At 44.6% G+C, this 23,098-nt stretch overlaps 1 protein-coding gene across 4 annotated transcripts in view; it reads left to right on the top strand.

Moving 5' to 3' along the window:
* RASL10B (RAS like family 10 member B) overlaps nucleotides 1–23,098 on the top strand; it is a 231,776-nt gene that overhangs the window by 173,897 nt on the left and 34,781 nt on the right. For all 4 annotated transcript variants that reach the window (XM_063953990.1, XM_063953989.1, XM_063953987.1 and 1 more), the window contains one exon: nucleotides 14,769–14,893. In XM_063953990.1, coding sequence (XP_063810060.1) covers nucleotides 14,769–14,893 — 125 coding nt within the window. The remainder of the gene's footprint in view (nucleotides 1–14,768; nucleotides 14,894–23,098) is intronic.

Raw genomic sequence — 23,098 nt, 5'->3', positions numbered from 1 at the left:
TTTGTGGTTGGCCATACGCTCACGCAACGTGCGGTCAGTTTTGCCAACATAGCATAGCCCGAATGGGCACGTAATGAGGTAGATGATGAATTTAGTGGTGCAGGTAACCCGATGATCTATCGAGTATCTACGTCCACTGTGGGGATGAGAGAAAAAAGAGCCAGTGGTCATAGACCTACATGTGGTGCAATTAAGGCACCGAAAGCACCCTTTTCTAAGTGCCATAAAATTATGTTTACTCTGTGCCGTATGTAGACCAGTGATATCCGTTCTCATAATCCAATCTCTGATGTTTTTTCCCCTAGTGTATGTAGGCATAATGGACACAGTATCCAAATTTAGATCCTTATCTGTCCTAACAATCGGCCATAAAGTTTTTGCCGTTCTAGAAATAGAAGTGCTACATGTATTAAAATGGTTTACCCATGGCAATCGTTCGCTATCACATTTCTTACGTCTAGCTGTTAGTAATGTCTCTCTATTCATGCTCAAAGCTCTAGATTTAGCTGATAATAAAGTATCCATCAGATATCCCCTCTGTCTAAATTTAATCACCATCTCATCAATGTGCTTACATGCTGCTGTCTTGTCACTACAAATACGTACTGCCCGTAAGAACTGCGAATACGGGAGTCCGTACTTAAGTGGTCTAGGGTGAAAGCTTTCTGAATGTAATAAAGTATTACGGTCTGTGGGCTTATGGTAAAGTTCAGTTTGTAACTCTCCATTATGCACAGAGACTAGTACATCAAGGTAATTAACACATTCCTTACTGATGTTATAAGTAAACTTAATGGGATGGTTAGAACTATTGTGTTCATTAATAAATGGAGCTAAATCCTCCTCAGATTTTAACCAGATGATGAAAAGATCATCTATATATCTTTTATATACAAGAATTGATTCAGACACACAACCATCAAAAAAGATTTCTTTCTCTGCGCAAAACATATACGCATTAGCGTACGATGGGGCCACAGGGGACCCCATCGCACACCCGGCAACCTGCAAGTAAAACTTGCCATCGAAAAGAAAATAATTGTGTGTCAAAACCAATTCCAGTAAATCCACCACAAAGTTTACATCAGGTCCGGAATACAGCCTATTGTCGGTGAGTAACTTACGAACAGCCGACAATCCCATGTTGTTAGGTATGACTGTGTAAAGGCTGGATATGTCAACACTACACAGTATACTATTAACTGGAATATTCCCCAGTGATCTAATATAATTGATAAAAGCAGTAGTGTCAAGCAAGTAGCGCTCATTGTCTACAATGCAAGGTTGTAATAATGAATCAATGTACGTCGCTACTTTCTGGAATAAACTATTACGGGCTGCGATGATGGGCCGCCCTGGGGGATTAACTAAGCTCTTGTGTATTTTAGGCAGGGAGTAAAGGATCGGCACCACCGGATGTTCAGTAATGAGAGCCTTCATCAATGCACTTGAGATAACTTTATTGTCAACCGCCAGCTGTATAGAGAGACATTACTAACAGCTAGACGTAAGAAATGTGATAGCGAACAATTGCCATGGGTAAACCATTTTATTACATGTAGCACTTCTATTTCTAGAACGGCAAAAACTTTGTGGCCGATTGTTAGGACAGATAAGGATCTAAATTTGGATACTGTGTCCATTATGCCTACATACACTAGGGGAAAAAACATCAGAGATTGCATTATGAGAACGGATACGGCACAGAGTGAACATAATTTTATGGCACTTAGAAAAGGGTGCTTTCGGTGCCTTAATTGCACCACATGTAGGTCTATGACCACTGGCTCTTTTCTCTATCGTCCTAAGTGGATGCTGGGGTTCCTGAAAGGACCATGGGGAATAGCGGCTCCGCAGGAGACAGGGCACAAAAGTAAAGCTTTTACAGGTCAGGTGGTGTGTACTGGCTCCTCCCCCTATGACCCTCCTCCAGACTCCAGTTAGATTTTTGTGCCCGGCCGAGAAGGGTGCAATTCTAGGTGGCTCTCATAAAGAGCTGCTTAGAGAGTTTAGCTTAGGTTTTTTATTTTACAGTGATTCCTGCTGGCAACAGGATCACTGCAACGAGGGACAGAGGGGAGAAGAAGTGAACTCACCTGCGTGCAGGATGGATTGGCTTCTTGGCTACTGGACATGAAGCTCCAGAGGGACGATCACAGGTACAGCCTGGATGGTCACCGGAGCCACGCCGCCGGCCCCCTCACAGATGCTGAAGCAAGAAGAGGTCCAGAATCGGCGGCTGAAGACTCCTGCAGTCTTCTTAAGGTAGCGCACAGCACTGCAGCTGTGCGCCATTTTCCTCTCAGCACACTTCACACGGCAGTCACTGAGGGTGCAGGGCGCTGGGGGGGGAGCGCCCTGGGAGGCAAATGAAAACCTTTAAAAAGGCTAAAAATACCTCACATATAGCCCCAGAGGCTATATGGAGATATTTACCCCTGCCTAAATGTACTAAATAGCGGGAGACGAGGCCGCCGGAAAAGGGGCGGGGCCTATCTCCTCAGCACACGGCGCCATTTTCTGTCACAGCTCCGCTGGTCAGGAAGGCTCCCAGGTCTCTCCCCTGCACTGCACTACAGAAACAGGGTATAACAGAGAGGGGGGGCAAAATAAATGGCTATATATATATATATATATTAATATAAAAGCAGCTATAAGGGAGCACTTAATCATAAGGCTATCCCTGTCATATATAGCGCTTTTTGGTGTGTGCTGGCAGACTCTCCCTCTGTCTCCCCAAAGGGCTAGTGGGTCCTGTCTTCGTATAGAGCATTCCCTGTGTGTCTGCTGTGTGTCGGTACGTGTGTGTCGACATGTATGAGGACGTTATTGGTGTGGAGGCGGAGCAATTGCCAAATATGAGGATGTCACCTCCTAGGGGGTCGACACCAGAATGGATGCCTTTATTTGTGGAATTACGGGATAGCGTCAACTCGCTTAAGCAGTCGTTTGCCGACATGAGGCGGCCGGACACTCAATTAGTGCCTGTCCAGGCGCCTCAAACACCGTCAGGGGCTGTAAAACGCCCCTTGCCTCAGTCGGTCGACACAGACCCAGACACAGGCACTGATTCCGGTGGTGAAGGTGACGAATCAACCGTATTTTCCAGTAGGGCCACACGTTATATGATTTTGGCAATAAAGGAGATGTTACATTTAGCTGATACTACAGGTACCACTAAACAGGGTATTATGTGGGGTGTGAAAAAACTACCAGTAGTTTTTACCGAATCAGAAGAATTAAATGACGTGTGTGATGAAGCGTGGGGTGCCCCGATAAAAAAACTGCTAATTTCAAAGAAGTTATTGGCTTTATACCCTTTCCCGCCAGAGGTTAGGGAGCGCTGGGAAACACCTCCTAGGGTGGACAAAGCGCTAACACGCTTATCAAAACAAGTGGCGTTACCCTCTCCTGAGACGGCCGCACTTAAAGATCCATCAGATAGGAGGATGGAAAATATCCAAAAAGGTATATACACACATGCAGGTGTTATACTCCGACCAGCTATTGCGACTGCCTGGATGTGCAGTGCTGGGGTAGTTTGGTCAGAGTCCCTGATCGAAAATATTGATACCCTGGACAGGGACAATATTTTACTGTCGTTAGAACAAATAAAGGATGCATTTCTTTATATGCGTGATGCACAGAGAGATATCTGCACACTGGCATCACGGGTAAGTGCTATGTCCATTTCGGCCAGAAGAGCTTTATGGACACGACAGTGGACAGGCGATGCGTAGAGGAGTTATTTGGGGTCGGTCTATCGGATTTGGTGGCCACGGCTACGGCCGGGAAATCCACCTTTCTACCTCAAGTCACTCTCCAACAGAAAAAGGCACCGACCTTTCAACCGCAGCCCTTTCGTTCCTTTAAAAATAAGAGAGCAAAGGGCTATTCATATCTGCCACGAGGCAGAGGACGAGGGAAGAGACAGCAACAGGCAGCTCCTTCCCAGGAACAGAAGCCCTCCCCGGCTTCTACAAAAGCCTCAGCATGACGCTGGGGCTTCGCAAGCGGACTCGGGAGCGGTAGGCGGTCGTCTCAAAAATTACAGCGCGCAGTGGGCTCAATCGCAGGTAAATCCCTGGATCCTGCAGATAATATCTCAGGGGTACAGGTTGAAATTAGAGACAGAGCCACCTCGCCGTTTCCTGAAGTCTGCTTTACCAACGTCCCCCTCAGAAAGGGAGATGGTTTTGGAAGCCATTCACAAGCTGTATTCTCAGCAGGTGATAGTCAAGGTACCTCTTCTACAACAAGGGAAGGGGTATTATTCCACTCTTTTTGTGGTACCGAAGCCGGATGGCTCGGTAAGGCCTATTCTAAATCTGAAGTCCTTGAACCTGTACATAAGAAGTTCAAGTTCAAGATGGAGTCACTCAGAGCAGTGATAGCGAACCTGGAAGAAGGGGACTTTATGGTATCCTTGGACATCAAGGATGCGTATCTCCACGTTCCAATTACCCCTCACACCAGGGGTACCTCAGGTTCGTTGTACAAAACTGTCACTATCAGTTTCAGACGCTGCCGTTTGGTTTGTCCACGGCACCTCGGGTCTTTACAAAGGTAATGGCCGAGATAATATTTCTTCTTCGAAGAAAAGGCGTATTAATTATCCCATACTTGGACGATCTCCTAATAAGGGCAAGGTCCAGAGAACAGCTAGAGATGGGTTTAGCACTATCTCAAGAGGTGCTAAAGCAGCACGGATGGATTCTGAATATTCCAAAATCCCAATTAATGCCGACAACTCGTCTGCTGTTCCTGGGGATGATTCTGGACACAGTTCAGAAAAAGGTTTTTCTTCCCGAAGAAAAAGCCAAGGAGTTATCTGACCTGGTCAGGAACCTCCTAAAACCAGGAAAGGTGTCTATACATCAATGCACAAGAGTCCTGGGAAAAAATGGTAGCTTCTTACGAAGCAATCCCTTTCGGCAGATTCCATGCAAAGGGAGCTGCTGGACAAATGGTCAGGGTCGCATCTTCAGATGCACCTGCGGATAACCCTGTCGCCGAGGACAAGGGTATCCCTTCTGTGGTGGTTGCAGGAGGCTCATCTATTGGAGGGCCGCAGATTCGGCATGCAGGATTGGATCCTGGTGACCACGGATGCCAGCCTGAGAGGCTGGGGAGCAGTCACACAGGGAAAAAATTTCCAGGGAGTGTGGTCGAGCCTGAAAAAGTCTCTTCACATAAGCATTCTGGAACTAAGACGGAACCTCTGCTTCAAGGAAGACCGGTGTTGATCCAGTCGGACAACATCACGGCAGTCGCCCATGTAAACAGACAGGGCGGCACAAGAAGCAGGAGGGCAATGGCAGAAGCTGCCAGGATCCTTCGCTGGGCGGAGAATCACGTGATAGCACTGTCAGCAGTATTCATCCCGGGCGTGGACAACTGGGAAGCAGACTTCCTCAGCAGACACGACCTTCACCCGGGAGAGTGGGGACTTCATCCAGAAGTTTTCCACATGCTATTAAACCGTTGGGTAAAACCAATGGTGGACATGATGGCGTCTCGCCTCAACAAAACACTGGACAGGTATTGCGCCAGGTCAAGAGATCCGCAGGCAATAGCTGTGGACGCGCTGGTAACACTTTGGGTGTACCAGTCGGTATATGTGTTTCCTCCTCTGCCTCTCATACCAAAGGTATTGAGGATTATACGGCAAAGAGGAGTAAGACTAGTGGCTCCGGATTGGCCAAGAAGGACTTGGTACCCGGAACTTCAAGAGATGGTCACGGACGATCCGTGGCCTCTACTTCTGAGAAGGGACCTGCTTCAGCAGGGTCCTTGTCTTTTTCAAGACTTACCGCGGCTGCGTTTGACGGCATGGCGTTTGAATGCCAGATCCTAAAAGGAAAAGGCATTCCAGAAGAAGTCATTCCTACCTTGATAAAGGCAAGGTAGGAAGTCACCGCGAAGCTTTATCGCCGTATTGGGCGAAAATATGTTGCGTGGTGCGAGCAGCGGAGTGCTCCGATGGAGGAATTTCAACTGGGTCGTTTTCCTACATTTCCTGCAATCAGGATTGTCTTTGGGTCTCAAATTGGGATCTATTAAGGTTCAAATTTCGGCCCTATCAATATTCTTCCAAAAAGAATTGGCCTCGGTCCCTGAGGTCCAGATTTTTATCAAAGGAGTACTGCATATACAGCCTCCTGTGGTGCCTAAGGTGGCACCGTGGGATCTAAATGTAGTTTTAGATTTCCTCAAATCCAATTGGTTTGAACCACTAAAGAATGTGGATTTGAAATATCTCACATGGAAAGTGACTATGTTACTGGCCCTGGCTTCGGCCGGGAGAGTATCTGAACTGGCGGCTTTGTTTTATAAAAGCACTTATTTAATTTTCCATTCGACATAGGGCAGAGCTGCGGACGCGTCCGCATTTTCTCCCTAAGGTGGTATCAGCGTTTCACCTGAACCAGCCTATTGTAGTGCCTGCGGCTACAGACGACTTGAAGGACTCCAAGTTGTTGGACGATGTCAGAGCCTTAAAAATATACATTTAAAGGACGGCTGGAGTCAGAAAATCTGACTCGCTGTTTATACTGTATGCACCCAACAAGTTGGGTGCACCTGCTTCTAAGCAGTCGATTGCTCGTTGGATTTGTAACAAAATTCAACTTGTACATTCTGTGGCAGGCCTGCCACAGCCTAAATCTGTTAAGGCCCATTCCGCAAGGAAGGTGGGCTCATCTTGGGCGGCTGCCCGAGGGGTCTCGGCATTACAACTCTGCCGAGCAGCTACGTGGTCAGGGGAGAACACGTTTGTAAATTTTTGCAAATTTGATACCCTGGAAAAGGAGGACCTGGAGTTCTCTCATTCGGTGCTGCAGAGTCATCCGCACTCTCCCGCCCGTTTGGGAGCTTTGGTATAATCCCCATGGTCCTTTCAGGAACCCCAGCATCCACTTAGGACGATAGAGAAAATAAGAATTTACTTACCGATAATTCTATTTCTCGGAGTCCGTAGTGGATGCTGGGCGCCCATCCCAAGTGCGGATTATCTGCAATACTTGTACATAGTTATTGTTAACTAATTCGGGTTATTGTTTAGGAAGCCATCTTTCAGAGGCTCCTCTGTTATCATACTGTTAACTGGGTTTAGATCACAAGTTGTACGGTGTGATTGGTGTGGCTGGTATGAGTCTTACCCGGGATTCAAAATCCTCCCTTATTGTGTACGCTCGTCCGGGCACAGTACCTAACTGGAGTCTGGAGGAGGGTCATAGGGGGAGGAGCCAGTACACACCACCTGACCTGTAAAAGCTTTACTTTTGTGCCCTGTCTCCTGCGGAGCCGCTATTCCCCATGGTCCTTTCAGGAACCCCAGCATCCACTACGGACTCCGAGAAATAGAATTATCGGTAAGTAAATTCTTATTTTTTCTATCATCCCCACAGTGGACGTAGATACTCGATAGATCATCGGGTTACCTGCACCACTAAATTCATCATCTACCTCATTACGTGCCCATGCGGGCTATGCTATGTTGGCAAAACTGACCGCACGTTGTGTGAGCGTATGGCCAACCACAAATTAGCGATTAGGAATGCCCTTTCATCCGGGAATAGCGACCAACCGGTTGCCCGGCATTTCGCTCTGTTACATCATAGTGTAGCTACACTTAAGTACATGATCATTGATCATGAGCCTGAGAGACTTCGGGGGGGGGGGGGGGGGGGGGGGGGGGGGGGTGTGACAGGTCTGCGCGGCTGTTGAGAAAAGAATCTCGTTGGATTTTTGAACTTCAGACTCTGGCACCAAAGGGACTTAATGAAACGTTAGGACTCCGCTGCTTTCTGTGAAATATAGGTCAATTTATAAGGTTTTAAATACAATATGAATGGGTATACTCATTTTTTGTTAATTTCATTATCTGTGTGATTATAATGGTTGTGCTTTAGAAATGTACCTTGAGCTGGAGGGTTACTTCATTGTGCCATTTTTGTCCTTGTCTGCATATGTTTGTTATGTATTGTTTCACTTGGTTATTTTTCTTATTTATATACTGATGTTATGTAACCGTATATTTAAACATTTTTGATGATCCATTCATGGGTTGTATTATGGGTTTGTTTGTATATGTTGCCCGGGTGACGCGGTTCGGCCTGGTGACGTCATCAATAGGCGTTTCCGTCTGACCTGCGACAGAGTTGAGTGCACGTGGTGGGGAGATGCTATAAAGGTATGTTTTTTGTACTTTATGGTTGTAATCTGATGAAAAGGTGAATAAACTTCGAAACCTTATTACTTACCTGCTTGTGCTGTGCAGTGTATTCCGAGTGCCGCCTGCATCGTTTTTCTATATATATATATATATATATATATATATATATATAGTTATACAATGCGAACTGCAACGCACACACCTCCAAAGGTTATGGTAGGGTGCAAGGTCAAAAATCATGCATAGAAAACGTGAAAATAATCCACATGAACCAGCACACCTGAAGTAGCAGCAAATAGTTAAGTTTACTCCATTTTAATTTTCATTTTTTTTTAAAAAGTGCATCGTGCAAACATTGATGTAAACAGCTATGATGAAATAAGAGATACTTAGCAGCTCAATGCATAATGACAAGCGGCAGCTCCAACAGCTGTTTCGGTGCAGCAGCATCTTCATCAGGGAAAAGCCAGCAGTGTAACTAACCATCACCAAATCCCATACATATATACACAAACACTGAGCACAAACAATTGCAATCACCTGTGATCAATGTAATATAAATCTGATAATTAGGCTGGTTTATCTGATGGGCCCATTCTTCAGTATTGTTTTAGTGTAGGTTTAGATATGTTTTGTGTGTAGTCCTGTATTAATTATGCAGATTCATGGTTAGTTTAGCCTTAATGAGACAATACTTGGCTGCACTATTCTGCTTATGTATTTGTTTATGTTTACATGTATTTATGCTGCAGATCATGTGACTGTGGTGTCCGCTGGCCAAAAGGGGATTGTTGGACTTGGATACTATTGGATTGTTTACATTATGATATGATCCGCCCCCCCGGTTGCGCCATTGGACAATTGTAAATAGTGGGTGTTGTTTAGTGACAACTGTTAGACGGAGACAGCTGGACCAACTTGCCGTCGACGTCAGCAGCGGGATTGCATCACTTCCGGGTGGCGCGTCCTGCTGTACCGTCCTCTGTTGCATGGGTCCGCGATGTGAGTTCCGTTGGCCGGAAGTGGCCGCTTGTGATGTCATGCACACCTGTCTGGTGATTGTGTTACCTTGGCACCGGGGAAGGAGCGTGGTGAGTCCCGCTTCGGCATTGGACCAGATGATCACATGGGAGTTATTCAAACAGAATGCACAGGTGATTGTAATTGTTCGTGCTCAGTTTTTGTGTATATATGTATGGGATTTAGTGATGGTTAGTTACACTGCTGGCTTTTCCCTGATGAAGGTGCTGCTGCACTGTAACAGCTGTTGGAGCTGTCGCTTGTCATTATGCAATTGAGCTGTTAAGTATCTCTTATTTCATCATAGCTGTTTACATCAATGTTTGCACTATGCACTTTTTTTTTTAAATGAAAATGGAGTAAACTTAACTATTTGCTGCTACTTCAGGTGTGCTGGTTCATGTGGATTATTTTCACGTTATATATATATGTGTGTGTGTATATATGTAACATAGAAACATAGAATTTGTCGGCAGATAAGAACCACTTGGCCCATCTAGTCTGCCCCTTTTTTTTTTTTAGATTATTTTTATCTCTAACCTTATTTGATCCTTATTTCTTTGTAAGGATATCCTTATGTCTATCCCATGCATGTTTAAATTGCTCTACTGTCTTAGCCTCTACCACCTCTGATGGGAGGCTATTCCACTTGTCCACTACCCTTTCTGTGAAATAATTTTTCCGCAAATTTCCCCTGAACCTCCCCCCCTCCAGTCTGAGTGCATGTCCTCGTGTCCTATTGCTTCTCTTCATTTGGAGAATGTTTCCCTCCTGGACTTTGTTAAAACCCTTGATATATTTGAAAGTTTCTATCATGTCCCCCCTTTCCCTTCTCTGCTCCAAACTATACATATTGAGATTTCTTAGTCTTTCTGGGTATGTTTTGTGATGTAGGCCATGCACCATTTTAGTTGCCCTCCTTTGTACAGTTTCTAATGTATTAATATCCTTTTGAAGATATGGCCTCCAGAACTGAATACAGTATTCTAGATGAGGCCGTACCAATGACCTATACAGTGGCATTATTACTTCTTTCTTTCTGCTGCTGATTCCTCTCCCAATGCAGCCAAGCATCTGACTAGCCTTCCTCATTGCCTTGTTACATTGCTTACCTGCCTTTAAGTCATCTGAAATAGTGACTCCTAGATCCCTTTCCTCCTCAGTAGTTTCCAGTATAGTGCCATTAATACTGTATTTAGCTTTAGGATTTTTGAGACCCAAGTGCATGATTTTGCATTTTTTGGCATTAAACTGTAATTGCCAGACTCTTGACCATTCCTCTAGTCTACCTAGATCCTCAATCATTTGTTTTACCCCACCTGGTGTGTCTACCCTGTTGCATACCTTTGTGTCATCTGCAAAAAGGCATACTTTCCCTTTAATGCCATTTGCAATGTCACCAATAAAGATATTAAAAAGCACTGGTCCAAGTACAGATCCCTGGGGTACACCACTGGTAACATTTCCCTCCTGTGAATGCACTCCATTTACCACAACTCTCTGTTTTCTATCCTTCAACCAAGATCTTATCCATTCAATAATCCTAATATCCAATCCCAAACTTTCAAGTTTATTTAGCAGTCTACAATGTGGAACTGTGTCAAAAGCCTTACTAAAGTCTAGATAAGCTATGTCCATGGCTCCACCTTTATCCATCACTTTAGTCACACAATCAAAAAAGTCAATAAGATTTGTTTGACATGATCTCCCCCCAGTGAATCCATGCTGTTTGGGATCCAGTAAATTGCCGGATTTGAGATAATCTACAACTCTTTCTTTTAAGAGTGTTTCCATCAATTTCCCTACTACTGATGTAAGACTCACTGGTCTGTAGTTGTTTGCCTCTTCCTTGCTTCCACTTTTGTGCAGTGGGACTACGTTTGCTCTTTTCCAGTCAACTGGAATTACTCCTGTAGCTAATGACTGGTTGAATAATTCTGTCAATGGTGCTACCAGCACCTCTTTAAGTTCTTTTAGTATCCTTGGATGTATCCCATCTGGCCCCATAGATTTGTCCACTTTCAGCTTTGAGAGTTCTGTTAGGACCTTCTCCTCTGTAAATGTACTTGTTTCATTTTCCTGAATATCCCTGCAACTTAACTGTGGCCCCTTCCCCTCTCTTTCAGTAGTAAATACTGAGCAAAAATAATCATTAAGATGATCTGCTATTAAATTGTCTCCTTCAACAAGACTCCCAGTGTCCGTCTTTAGTTTTATAATTCCGCCTTTTGTTTTTCTCCTTTCGCTTATATACCTAAAAAAAGTTTTGCCTCCTTTACCCACTGACTGGGCCATTTATATAATATAATGTCCAGCTGCATATAGACACCTCTCTAGGAATATTCACAGGCCAGGGTTACAGGATATTGTTTTTCCCTCAAATCCACTGCTGCTGGTTTATAAAGACAAGAAGGTCCTTTATGCGGTATGTAAAAGCTTTATAGGGTATCAGCCGTATTTGTGTGACTTTAATATGAGGTGGAAAGCATAATATGGCCGGTGAACTGCATAAACATAACTGAAAAAGAGTTTTGATGGGAATCTAAAAGATGGGCGTCGGAATCTATAAAAGATAGCTACCAAAACAAGGCTTGGAGCACACGATGTGGGAGGCACAGGCTCGAGGATGGTGGATATGTAAAATGATCTGAGGTAGCCGCTGATATGGAGCGCAGGCAGAGAAACGCATTATTCAGCTATAATTGTAGGTAGGTAGCACAAACCTATATACTGCGAAAGATGGACCGCACCTCTACAAAAGTGGTATGAGCTCTTGGTATTACCATCTATCATTGGTCAATAAATAATATTATGGTCATTACTCTAGAAGGCTACATATGGGAAACAAATAACTCCATTACTGCACAATAGGAGAAACCAGCAGCAGTGGTTTTGAAAGAACTGCAATATCCTGTGATATTCCTAGAAAGATGTCTATATGCAGTTGGACTGATTATATAAAAAAAGTACCTCACTAACAGCATATGTTTTTAATAAATACTAATATTTTGCATGAGACTGGCCTGTGGAATATTGCATGCGTAAATACTGTCACTAACAACAAAAGTGCATGCTACATACAGTATATATATATATATATTTATATATGTGCTAACAATACGCAATCTGGATAAACATGGTATGACTTTCTTAAGGATACTCCACATTGATTCATTGGCCAGCCACTATACTACTGTATTTATACATATTGCGGAAATAATATTCACTGCTTTTTTTTCGTGATTTTTTTTTTAGCTGTTTTATGCATTTTTATATGTGGGAACTATCTGATAAGGATAAAAAATGTATATAAGAAAAATATAATTGATTGAACAGCGCTTCCTTTTTTGGGATTTACTCCATCTACAGTATTTGTTGAGTTGTAGTCTAGCAGTGAGCTTACACAACTGCCTCATAATTGGAAGCTGCAGCAGAATCAATTGGTACTGTACATTTCCATTGTTAACAAATGAGACCAACACTTGCCTTGCTGATTCGGTCTTTAATACATTCATTGGTTTGGCATTGCATAGTTCAGTACCATCGATGGCTCCTGCTGTTTGTTTTTAATATCACTGGTCATCATCGATAGAGGGCGGTGGCCATCCCTTCTTTACAGACTGTAAAGGCTGTATGGAGTACTTCAGTAGTTCCTGAGTGCTGTTTACGTTTTTCTTTTAACAATTGTAAAGCCATGCAGGGTATGCTGGTGCTATATATATATATATATATATATATATATATATATAAATAAATACTTTATCTGTTTAATGATTTTATGTATGTGTCACTTTCCAGTTTACACTAAAAAGAGAGGAAGTTTAAAGATGAAGTGGGAAAACATGTCAAGGCACATAATAAATATTGTACAGTAAATCAAATGGTCACTGATACTGTAGTATTAAAATGTTTTCCTATAAATGGAACATGAATGGATAGAAATTACAGTTGGCCCTTTGTGAGGCAGTGATGTTACCATCCCCTAGTGATTTGATGCTTTCCCATGAATGTTGCCTCTGTAAACAAAATGGCTGCATCCTCTATTTGATGGGTGCAGTTACGGTGTCCCAGCTTTGTGTGTCTTCATTTTCAACATAAAAAACAAACCAATAAGTGGGCACCTTTAAAGCTAAAAAGATCTTCATAATGTTAGAGGTCACTGTATGCTAGGTTCAAGGTTATGATGTTCTGGGATATGCTAGAAAAAAAGGTAATAAAAAGATTATTTTAGAAAAAAAAACAACAACAACAACCTGTGTTAAACAATTTTTGGAGAATAAGCTGCAATTCTTAAATCCAGGGCAGACTGCAAAGAAGTATAAGTAGAGAGAAATCTAATACAATATAGATTTTGTTCTTTTTTGTTGGTATTTGTACTGCTGGAGAGAAGCACCTTTAAGTATGAATGCCACAAATTATGTATTGATTTCATTTTTTTGACTTACTAGAAATGGAGCTAATTAATTGATTAGTGTCTCTTTGTACTGAGAAGCATCTGGAAGTCTACATCTTATATATTTTACTAAGCTGTCCCTGAATTGCACAGTAAGAGATGGACAATGGCGCACATATGCTCTCCTTGAGTCCCCACTCAGAGTTCTCACTGCCACTAGTGAACCGACAGGAAAAAAGCACCTGATATCAAAAACAACATTGCCCACCATACTTACACACTTGCCCCATAAACTAACCTAATACTTCATTTGTTTCACATCACGTGGTCTTTGGGCACTCCACAAAAAGCACATGTGTGCGTGTCCAAGATGCATACACAATGATGTGTGCTACATTGGCTGCCCCCCTTCCCACACCCAAGAAGAGTGAGAGGCAGAGGGAATGAGGTGGAAGAGAGACTTACCCCTTTTCCACTAGCTCAAAAAACACGGGTAAATGCACGGGGGCGCGCATTTACCCGTGTTTTTTGCAAGTGGAAAAGGGTAAACCCGGATCAAGTGACCCGTGAATCCTACCCGGCTATTTACCTGGGTAGGACACGGGACTGATCCGGGTAGGGTTGTAGTGTAAACGGGAGCCGTGTCGATGCGACACGGCTCCCATTTACACTGTATGGAAGGGCGGTGCTGGGAGATCATGTGATCTCCCTGCGCCGCCCCTGCAGCGTCACTAGAAGCGTCACCAACCCGGCATATGCCGGGTTGTGACTGCTGATGGGAAAGGGGCCGAGCACGGGTCGCAGCAGGGGGCAGCTCCCGTGTCAGGCTCCCGGCTGCGACCCGTGCTCGTAAGTGGAAAAGGGGTATAAATAAGATGTGGAAGAAAGAAAGACCGGAGTAACAGGGGGGGACCCTAGCACTGCTCTGCACGACAGCTCACGTTCATGCGAATGCCTGGTCCAAAATACTAACTAACGTATATATATTTTACCTAACAGTTACAATCACACTACAATGATCTATGTATTTATAGGATGACTAAGAAATTTTTACTTTACTCCCGATAACAGAGCTGATTCTGAGTCTGGTTAGTGCAGTCTGGGTATGTGTGCCTGTGAGCTGGGGTATTCCATACAGCTGTATTAAAAGATGTAAGTTGACATGTTTCTATGTTACAGGAGTGGGCAGATTCGTGCTGCCGGGGGCTCAGAAGTGCACATGCTTATATCCTCGTCTATGACATTTGTTGCTTTGACAGCTTTGAATACATCAAGACCCTGAGGCAACAGATATTGGAAACAAGGTAAGAAATACCCAGGAAAGGTTGTGCTATATTTTGCATTTAACTAAAGTTCTTTACTGCCTTATCATATAGAGTTACTCAGTTTGTATATGCCACACACATTACTCGCAGAAACTCCTGTTGTTCATTAACAAAACATTATGGCTACAGAGCAGGCAAAGGACCTGCTTACCAGAGGCAGCAGTGACAATTGTGATTGTGTGAGTGACACATTTCTAGCAAGACTCCTCACACCACAATGTGCTGTAGTTTCCGAAATCTCATGCTGATTGTGTATAGTTAGCATTGGAAAACATGAGAGCAAGTGGCTTTATAAGGTTCACTCGACTAGGATAAGAACACTTGCTGAATCTCTTGCTCACCCTTGTTCTATAGTTTCTAAGTGGGGGATGATAGAATATTGTGTTATCAATCCGATCTACAGAATGGTCACAGCAGCACAGTGTATTTTAGGAGATTAGTTTATTTTAATTACTTAACTACTTCCACTTATGTGATTGTATAAGGGAGTACAAGGCTCGTACTTTATGGCAGCAGTGTCATGATTTAATGATGGGGATGGAGACATGCAAGAAGTCCCAAACTGAGAGATAGATGGTGCAAGTGTTGTGGGATCCTGTCAGTGTTGTTCCTCACTTTGTAACTAGTTACTATATAACTTGTATATTCTAGACTAGAAAAAAAAAAATATATATATTTCAGATTACTTAAAAATACAGCATTGATAAAATCACAAAAAGGTTATTGTTCAGTTAATTTTTAATTCACAATATGGCATCTCCGGAGGCGTAACTAGGATTGACAGTGCCCAGGGCCCCATGAAAACCTTTTCTTAAAATGATTATATTTGCACAATGGTGGTCATTCCGAGTTGTTCGCTCGCAAGCTGCTTTTAGCAGCTTTGCACACGCTAAGCCGCCGCCTACTGGGAGTGAATCTTAGCTTATCAAAATTGCGAACGAAAGATTCGCAAAATTGCGAAAAGACACTTCTTAGCAGTTTCTGAGTAGCTTCAAACTTACTCGGCATCTGCGATCAGTTCAGTGCTTGTCGTTCCTGGTTTGACGTCATAAACACACCCAGCGTTCGCCCAGACACTTCTCCGTTTCTCCAGCCACTCCCGCGTTTTTCCCAGAAACGGTAGCGTTTTTTCACACACTCCCAAAAAACGGCCTGTTTCCGCCCAGAAACACCCACTTCCTGTCAATCACACTACGATCACCAGAACAAAGAAAAAACCTCGTAATGCCGTGAGTAAAATACCTAACTGCATAGCAAATTTACTTGTCGCAGTGCGAACATTGCGCATGCGCAGTTAGCGGAAAATCGCTGTGATGCGAAGAAAAATAACGAGCGAACAACTCGGAATGACCCCCAATATATACACAATAGAAACATAGATTAGGGAAGCACGGGTACACGCAGCAGTGGGTGTAGTGCGCCCCCCCTCCCCCAAATAATTTACCTTTTCCCCCACGTTTTAGACCGATGGGGGCTCCCTGCACAGCCACTGGTACAAATTCCAAATGATGCGAGCAAGCTATCTAGAGGGAGTTCTCCTGACACCTGGCGCTACAACATTATTAAACAGCTAACTTTTTAAATTTAACAAATCAATAAAATCTACCAGTAATATGTAAAAGACTGATCCGTGCTCTATTTGTATAGGCTATCCTGTCATTATTCAGTTTTGTTAGTAAACAAAAAAAGCACACTTATGGGCAAAACCATGTTGCACTACAGGTGGGGCAGATGTGACGTGCAGAGAGATTTAGTTTTGGGTGGGCTATATTGTTTTTTCTGCAGGGTAAATGCTGGCTGCTTTTGCATGTAACCTAAAAATGTTAGACAACTTTATTTTATACTGCAATTTAGATTTCAGCTTGAACACATCCCACCCAAATCTAACACTCTCTGCACATGTTATATCTGCCCCCCCCCCCCCTGCAGTGCAACATGGTTTTGCCCATTAGTGTGCCTTTTTGGTTTGCTAACAAACCTGAATAAGAGCCATAGGGCCTAATTCAGCATGGGTTGTAGTTGTGCATGCCGGGCCCTTCCCGATAACATGCAAACGTTTTGCACAGCAGCAAAGCGCTCGCATGTCAAGGGTAACCCTCTGCCTGCGCAGCGTAGCTGCGAAGACAATCGATTACCAGCCATGTATAGGCTTGCAGCGGCTGTGCAGATGAGCCTGCGTTGTTCAGACCACGCTTCCTCAGCGCTGCCCCAAAAATGTTGCGTCAGCACCCCCTCCCAGCCCGCGAATGTCTCTGCCTGTCAATCAGGCAGAGGCGTTCACATATGTTAGATGCTGTCGCATCTCACTGTGTGGACACGCGCAGGGTGGATTCTGGCCATGCGCACACTCCGGAAGGGCTTTAGCATGTGAACGCATTGTAGATGTGTTCCATGCTGCATTAGGCCCATAGTCCCAATCTTATTATATTGGATAAAACCCTGCTCGCATATTTTATCGTCTATCTTAGCATGTTATGGGGTCTAACAGGACAGTGAAGAATGAGTGAGAGTAATACCCATGGTCTGCAAGAATAGGGAACTCACAGGACAGCATGGGGACCATGTCATTACACACAATATACATTAGACCATGGGTCTCCAACCTTCGGCCCTCCAGCTGCTGTGGAACTACACATACTAGCATGCCCTGCCACAGTTTTTGCTATTACGGCATGCTAAAAGTGAAGCAAGGCATGCTGCAATATGTAGTTCCACAGCAGCTGGAGGGCTGCAGGTCATGCTAAAAGGGAAGCAGGGCATGCTGGAATATGTAGTTCCACAGCAGCTGGAGGGCTGCAGGTGGAAGACTCATACATTAGACCATATACTGTATATTAAACAGATATACCAAAAATCTTTTAGAAAGATGAGGATTTATCCCGTTGCAACATTATCTGTCCTGTATAATAAACTTGCATATCCTTGCATAGCCTTATCTCATAAGAAAGTCGTTCATTTAAATATACAAATATCTATCAGACATATGATTGTAATGTGTTATGTTATTGAAAAAAGAGAATGTGAGACAGCGCTAATTACTTTGACGTCTTTTTATATATAATTAAAACACAATTTTACAATATCACATATAAATACTGACACTGAGGAAGCCGCCGATACTAATTAGGAGGCGGAGAAACGCGTTTGTCACGAGCAAGACATCCGGGAGAGATATAACACCACTCTTGCAGCATCGTCTGCTAAGCCGGCCGGCGTACATTCAATACAAATACCCCAGTGCTAAGGGGGAATACAACGGACTCCACACTGCAGCCTGAGAACACAGGCAGAGCCATAAGTGAGAGGAGCAGCTGTGAGAGGTATTTGGTGCTTTGCATGGTGCACCTAAAAGAACTGTTTATTAACCAACCAGCAGCTCATTTGGTGTATGTTATTCAAGTACTGGGAGGATTTGCTTTTTACCAACACGCATAACACCCTTATCCTAGCTTGGTACGCATTAAGAACTGCATATCACCTTTGAATTGATTGGTAGAGGTGCATGCTATACCCATAAAGAACTGTGATGGAATTATCTACAGTGGGACTTTAATTTGCAAATTACATCGATCCATTTGCCTCCAGAAAGGATAGAGTGTTACCTCTGCATTATAACACTGCAGCTTTATTGTATAAAACAGTTAGATCCAGCAGCTCCATAAAGGGTTAAGCTATATTGATTTTCCTAGAAGTTAATCAGATTATATGCATATTTTAAAGAATACTGGCCGGTATTTATATGTGATATTGTAAAATTGTGTTTTAATTATATATAAAAAGACGTCAAAGTAATTAGCGCTGTCTCACATTCTCTTTTTTCTGTTATCAAATTTGGGGGAATTGGAACTTAATCCCCGAGACTAGCTGCTAATACTTTGAGGGCGGTGGCGCCAGGTGTATACAGTTTTTGTTATGTTATTGACTCGTCAAGCATTAGGTGGCCAGAAATACAGATAATATTACCGCTTATGTCATAGATAAACCGAATAATGTTGAGAAGCACATACCTTTCCCTCTTAGTTACGTTAGATAGAAGGACTCTGGATACTACTGTTCACCTGAATTTCAGCATTGCCAGAGATGCTGCAGGAAGGAGACCGAGGTGACATTTCAGTGAGACCTCATCCCAAGTGAATGTGCAACGGCATTATCGAGGTCCAGTGAAGATCTACTGTGAGATCATGCAGTCAGGACCTGGGCAGCTGATCACAGGGCTCTCTGATGTTGTAGGCTGAAGCCAAGCGTCTGGTCAGTGTGTCTTCTTCTCTGATGGCATAGCCAAGCCCACACAGCAGCGACCCCCCTACCCTCTTCCAGAGCTAGTATAAGATTTCTGGGCATACTAGGCAAAACTTAATTTCTCTGACGTCCTAGTGGATGCTGGGACTCCGTAAGGACCATGGGGAATAGCGGCTCCGTAGGAGACAGGGCACAAAATAAAAGCTTAAGGATCAGGTGGTGTGCACTGGCTCCTCCCCCTATGACCCTCCTCCAAGCCTCAGTTAGATTTTTGTGCCCGGCCGAGAAGGGTGCAATCTAGGTGGCTCTCCTGAGCTGCTTAGAATAAAAGTTTAGTTAGGTTTTTTTATTTTCAGTGAGTCCTGCTGGCAACAGGCTCACTGCATCGTGGGACTAAGGGGAGAAGAAACGGACTCACCTGAGTGCAGAGTGGATCGGGTTTCTTAGGCTACTGGACACTAGCTCCAGAGGGACGATCACAGGTTCAGCCTGGATGGGTCACCGGAGCCGCGCCGCCGTCCCCCTTACAGAGCCAGAAGAGACGAAGAGGTCCGGTGAAATCGGCGGCAGAAGACATCCTGTCTTCAGACTAAGGTAGCGCACAGCACCGCAGCTGTGCGCCATTGCTCTCAGCACACTTCACACTCCGGTCACTGAGGGTGCAGGGCGCTGGGGGGGGAGCGCCCTGAGACGCAATATAACAGAATACCTTAGGTGGCAAAACAGAATACATCACATATAGCTCCTGGGCTATATGGATGTATTTTAATCCCCTGCCATTTTACACAAAAAAGCGGGAGATAAGGACGTCGTGAAGGGGCGGAGCCTATCTCCTCAGCACACAAGCGCCATTTTCCCTCACAGCTCCGCTGGAAGGACGGCTCCCTGACTCTCCCCTGCAGTCCTGCTTCAGAATCAGGGTAAAAAAGAGAAGGGGGGGCATTTTTGGCAGCAAATAACGATAATAACAGCAGCTATAAGGGAATAACACTTATATAAGGTTATTCCTGTATATATATATATATAGCGCTGGGTGTGTGCTGGCAGACTCTCCCTCTGTCTCTCCAAAGGGCTAAGTGGGGTCCTGTCCTCTATCAGAGCATTCCCGGTGTGTGTGCTGTGTGTCGGTACGCGTGTGTCGACATGTATGAGGAGGAAAATTATGTGGAGGCGGAGCAGTTGCCTGTGTTGGTGATGTCACCCCCTAGGGAGTCGACACCTGACTGGATGATTGTATTTAAACAATTAAGTGATAATGTCAGCAATTTGCAAAAAACTGTTGACGACATGAGACAGCCGGCAAATCAATTAGTGCCTGTCCAGGCGTCTCAGACACCGTCAGGGGCGCTAAAACGCCCGTTACCTCAGTGGGTCGACACAGACCCTGACACAGATACTGAGTCTAGTGTCGACGGTGACGAGACAAACGTAATGTCCAGTAGGGCCACACGTTACATGATCACGGCAATGAAAGAGGCATTGAACCTTTCTGACACTACAAGTACCACAAAGAAGGGTATTATGTGGGGTGAGAAAAAACTACCAATATTTTTTCCTGAGTCAGAGGAAATAAATGAGGTGTGTGAAAAGCGTGGGTTTCCCCCGATAAAAAACAGCTAATTTCTAAAAAATTATTAGCATTATATCCTTTCCCGCCAGAGGTTAGGGCGCGTTGGGAAACACCCCCTAGGGTAGATAAGGCGCTCACACGTTTATCAAAACAAGTAGCGTTACCATCTCCTGATACGGCTACCCTCAAAGAACCAGCTGATAGAAGGCTGGAAAATATCCTAAAAAGTATATACACACATACTGGTGTTATACTGCGACCAGCAATCGCCTCAGCCTGGATGTGCAGTGCTGGAGTCGCATGGTCGGATTCCCTGACCGAGAATATTGATACCCTGGATAGGGACAATATTTTGTTAACTATAGAACATTTAAAGGATGCATTACTATATATGCGTGATGCACAGAGGGATATTTGCACCCTGGCATCAAGAGTAAGTGCTATGTCCATCTCTGCCAGAAGAGCGTTATGGACGCGACAGTGGTCAGGGGATGCGGATTCCAAACGGCACATGGAAGTATTGCCGTATAAAGGGGAGGAGTTATTTGGGGCTGGTCTATCGGACCTGGTGGCCACGGCAACGGCTGGAAAATCCACCTTTTTACCCCAGGTCACTCCACATCAGCAGAAAAAGACACCGTCTTTTCAAACTCAGTCCTTTCGTTCCCATAAGTACAAGCGAGCAAAAGGCCATTCTTTTCTGCCCCGGGGCAGAGGAAGAGGAAAAAGACTGCACCATGCAGCCGCTTCACAGGAGCAGAAGCCCTCCCCTGCTTCTGCCAAGTCTTCAGCATGACGCTGGGGCTTTACAAGCAGACTCAGATATGGTGGGGGCCCGTCTCAAGAATTTCAACGCGCAGTGGGCTCACTCGCAAGTGGATCCCTGGATTCTACAGGTAGTATCGCAGGGGTACAAACTGGAATTCGAGGCGTTTCCCCCTCGTCGTTTCCTGAAGTCTGCTTTACCAAAGTCTCCCTCCGACAAGGAGGCAGTTTTGGAAGCCATTCACAAGCTGTATTCCCAGCAGGTGATAATCAAGGTACCCCTCCTGCAACAAGGAAAGGGGTATTATTCCACGCTGTTTGTGGTACCGAAGCCGGACGGCTCGGTGAGACCAATTTTAAATCTGAAATCCTTGAACACTTACATAAAAAGGTTCAAATTCAAGATGGAGTCACTCAGAGCAGTGATAGCAAACCTGGAAGAAGGGGACTATATGGTGTCTCTGGACATCAAAGATGCTTATCTCCACGTCCCGATATACCCTTCTCACCAAGGGTACCTCAGGTTTGTAGTACAAAACTGTCATTATCAGTTTCAGACGCTGCCGTTTGGATTGTCCACGGCACCTCGGGTCTTTACCAAGGTAATGGCCGAAATGATGATTCTTCTACGAAGAAAAGGCATTTTAATTATCCCTTACTTGGACGATCTCCTGATAAGGGCAAGATCCAGGGAACAGTTAGAAGTCGGAGTAGCACTATCTCAGGTAGTGTTACGTCAGCACGGGTGGATTCTAAATATTCCAAAATCGCAGCTGATTCCAACGACACGTCTACTGTTCCTAGGAATGATTCTGGACACAGTCCAGAAGAAGGTGTTTCTCCCGGAGGAGAAGGCCAGGGAGTTATCCGAGCTAGTCAGGAACCTCCTAAAACCAGGACAGGTCTCAGTGCATCAGTGCACGAGGGTCCTGGGGAAAATGGTGGCTTCTTACGAAGCGATTCCATTCGGAAGATTCCATGCAAGAACATTTCAGTGGGATCTACTGGACAAATGGTCCGGATCGCATCTGCAGATGCATCAGCGGATAACCCTGTCGCCAAGGACAAGGGTGTCTCTCCTGTGGTGGCTGCAGAGTGCTCATCTACTAGAGGGCCGCAGATTTGGCATTCAGGATTGGATCCTGGTAACCACGGATGCCAGCCTGAGAGGCTGGGGAGCAGTCACACAGGGAAGGAATTTCCAGGGCCTGTGGTCAAGCTTGGAAACGTCTCTTCATATAAACATTCTGGAACTAAGGGCCATTTACAATGCCCTAAGTCAAGCAAAACCTCTGCTTCAGGGTCAGGCGGTGTTGATCCAATCGGACAACATCACGTCAGTCGCCCACGTAAACAGACAGGGCGGCACGAGAAGCAGGAGGGCAATGGCAGAAGCTGCAAGGATTCTTCGCTGGGCGGAAAATCATGTGATAGCACTGTCAGCAGTATTCATTCCGGGAGTGGACAACTGGGAAGCAGACTTCCTCAGCAGACACGACCTTCACCCGGGAGAGTGGGGACTTCACCCAGAAGTCTTCCACCTGATTGTAAACCGTTGGGAAAAACCAAAGGTGGACATGATGGCGTCACGTCTAAACAAAAAACTGGAC

Source organism: Pseudophryne corroboree, chromosome 2 (genome assembly GCF_028390025.1).
Source record: "Pseudophryne corroboree isolate aPseCor3 chromosome 2, aPseCor3.hap2, whole genome shotgun sequence".
Lineage (NCBI taxonomy): Eukaryota > Metazoa > Chordata > Amphibia > Anura > Myobatrachidae > Pseudophryne > Pseudophryne corroboree.
This window is presented reverse-complemented; position numbering and strand designations above follow the sequence as displayed.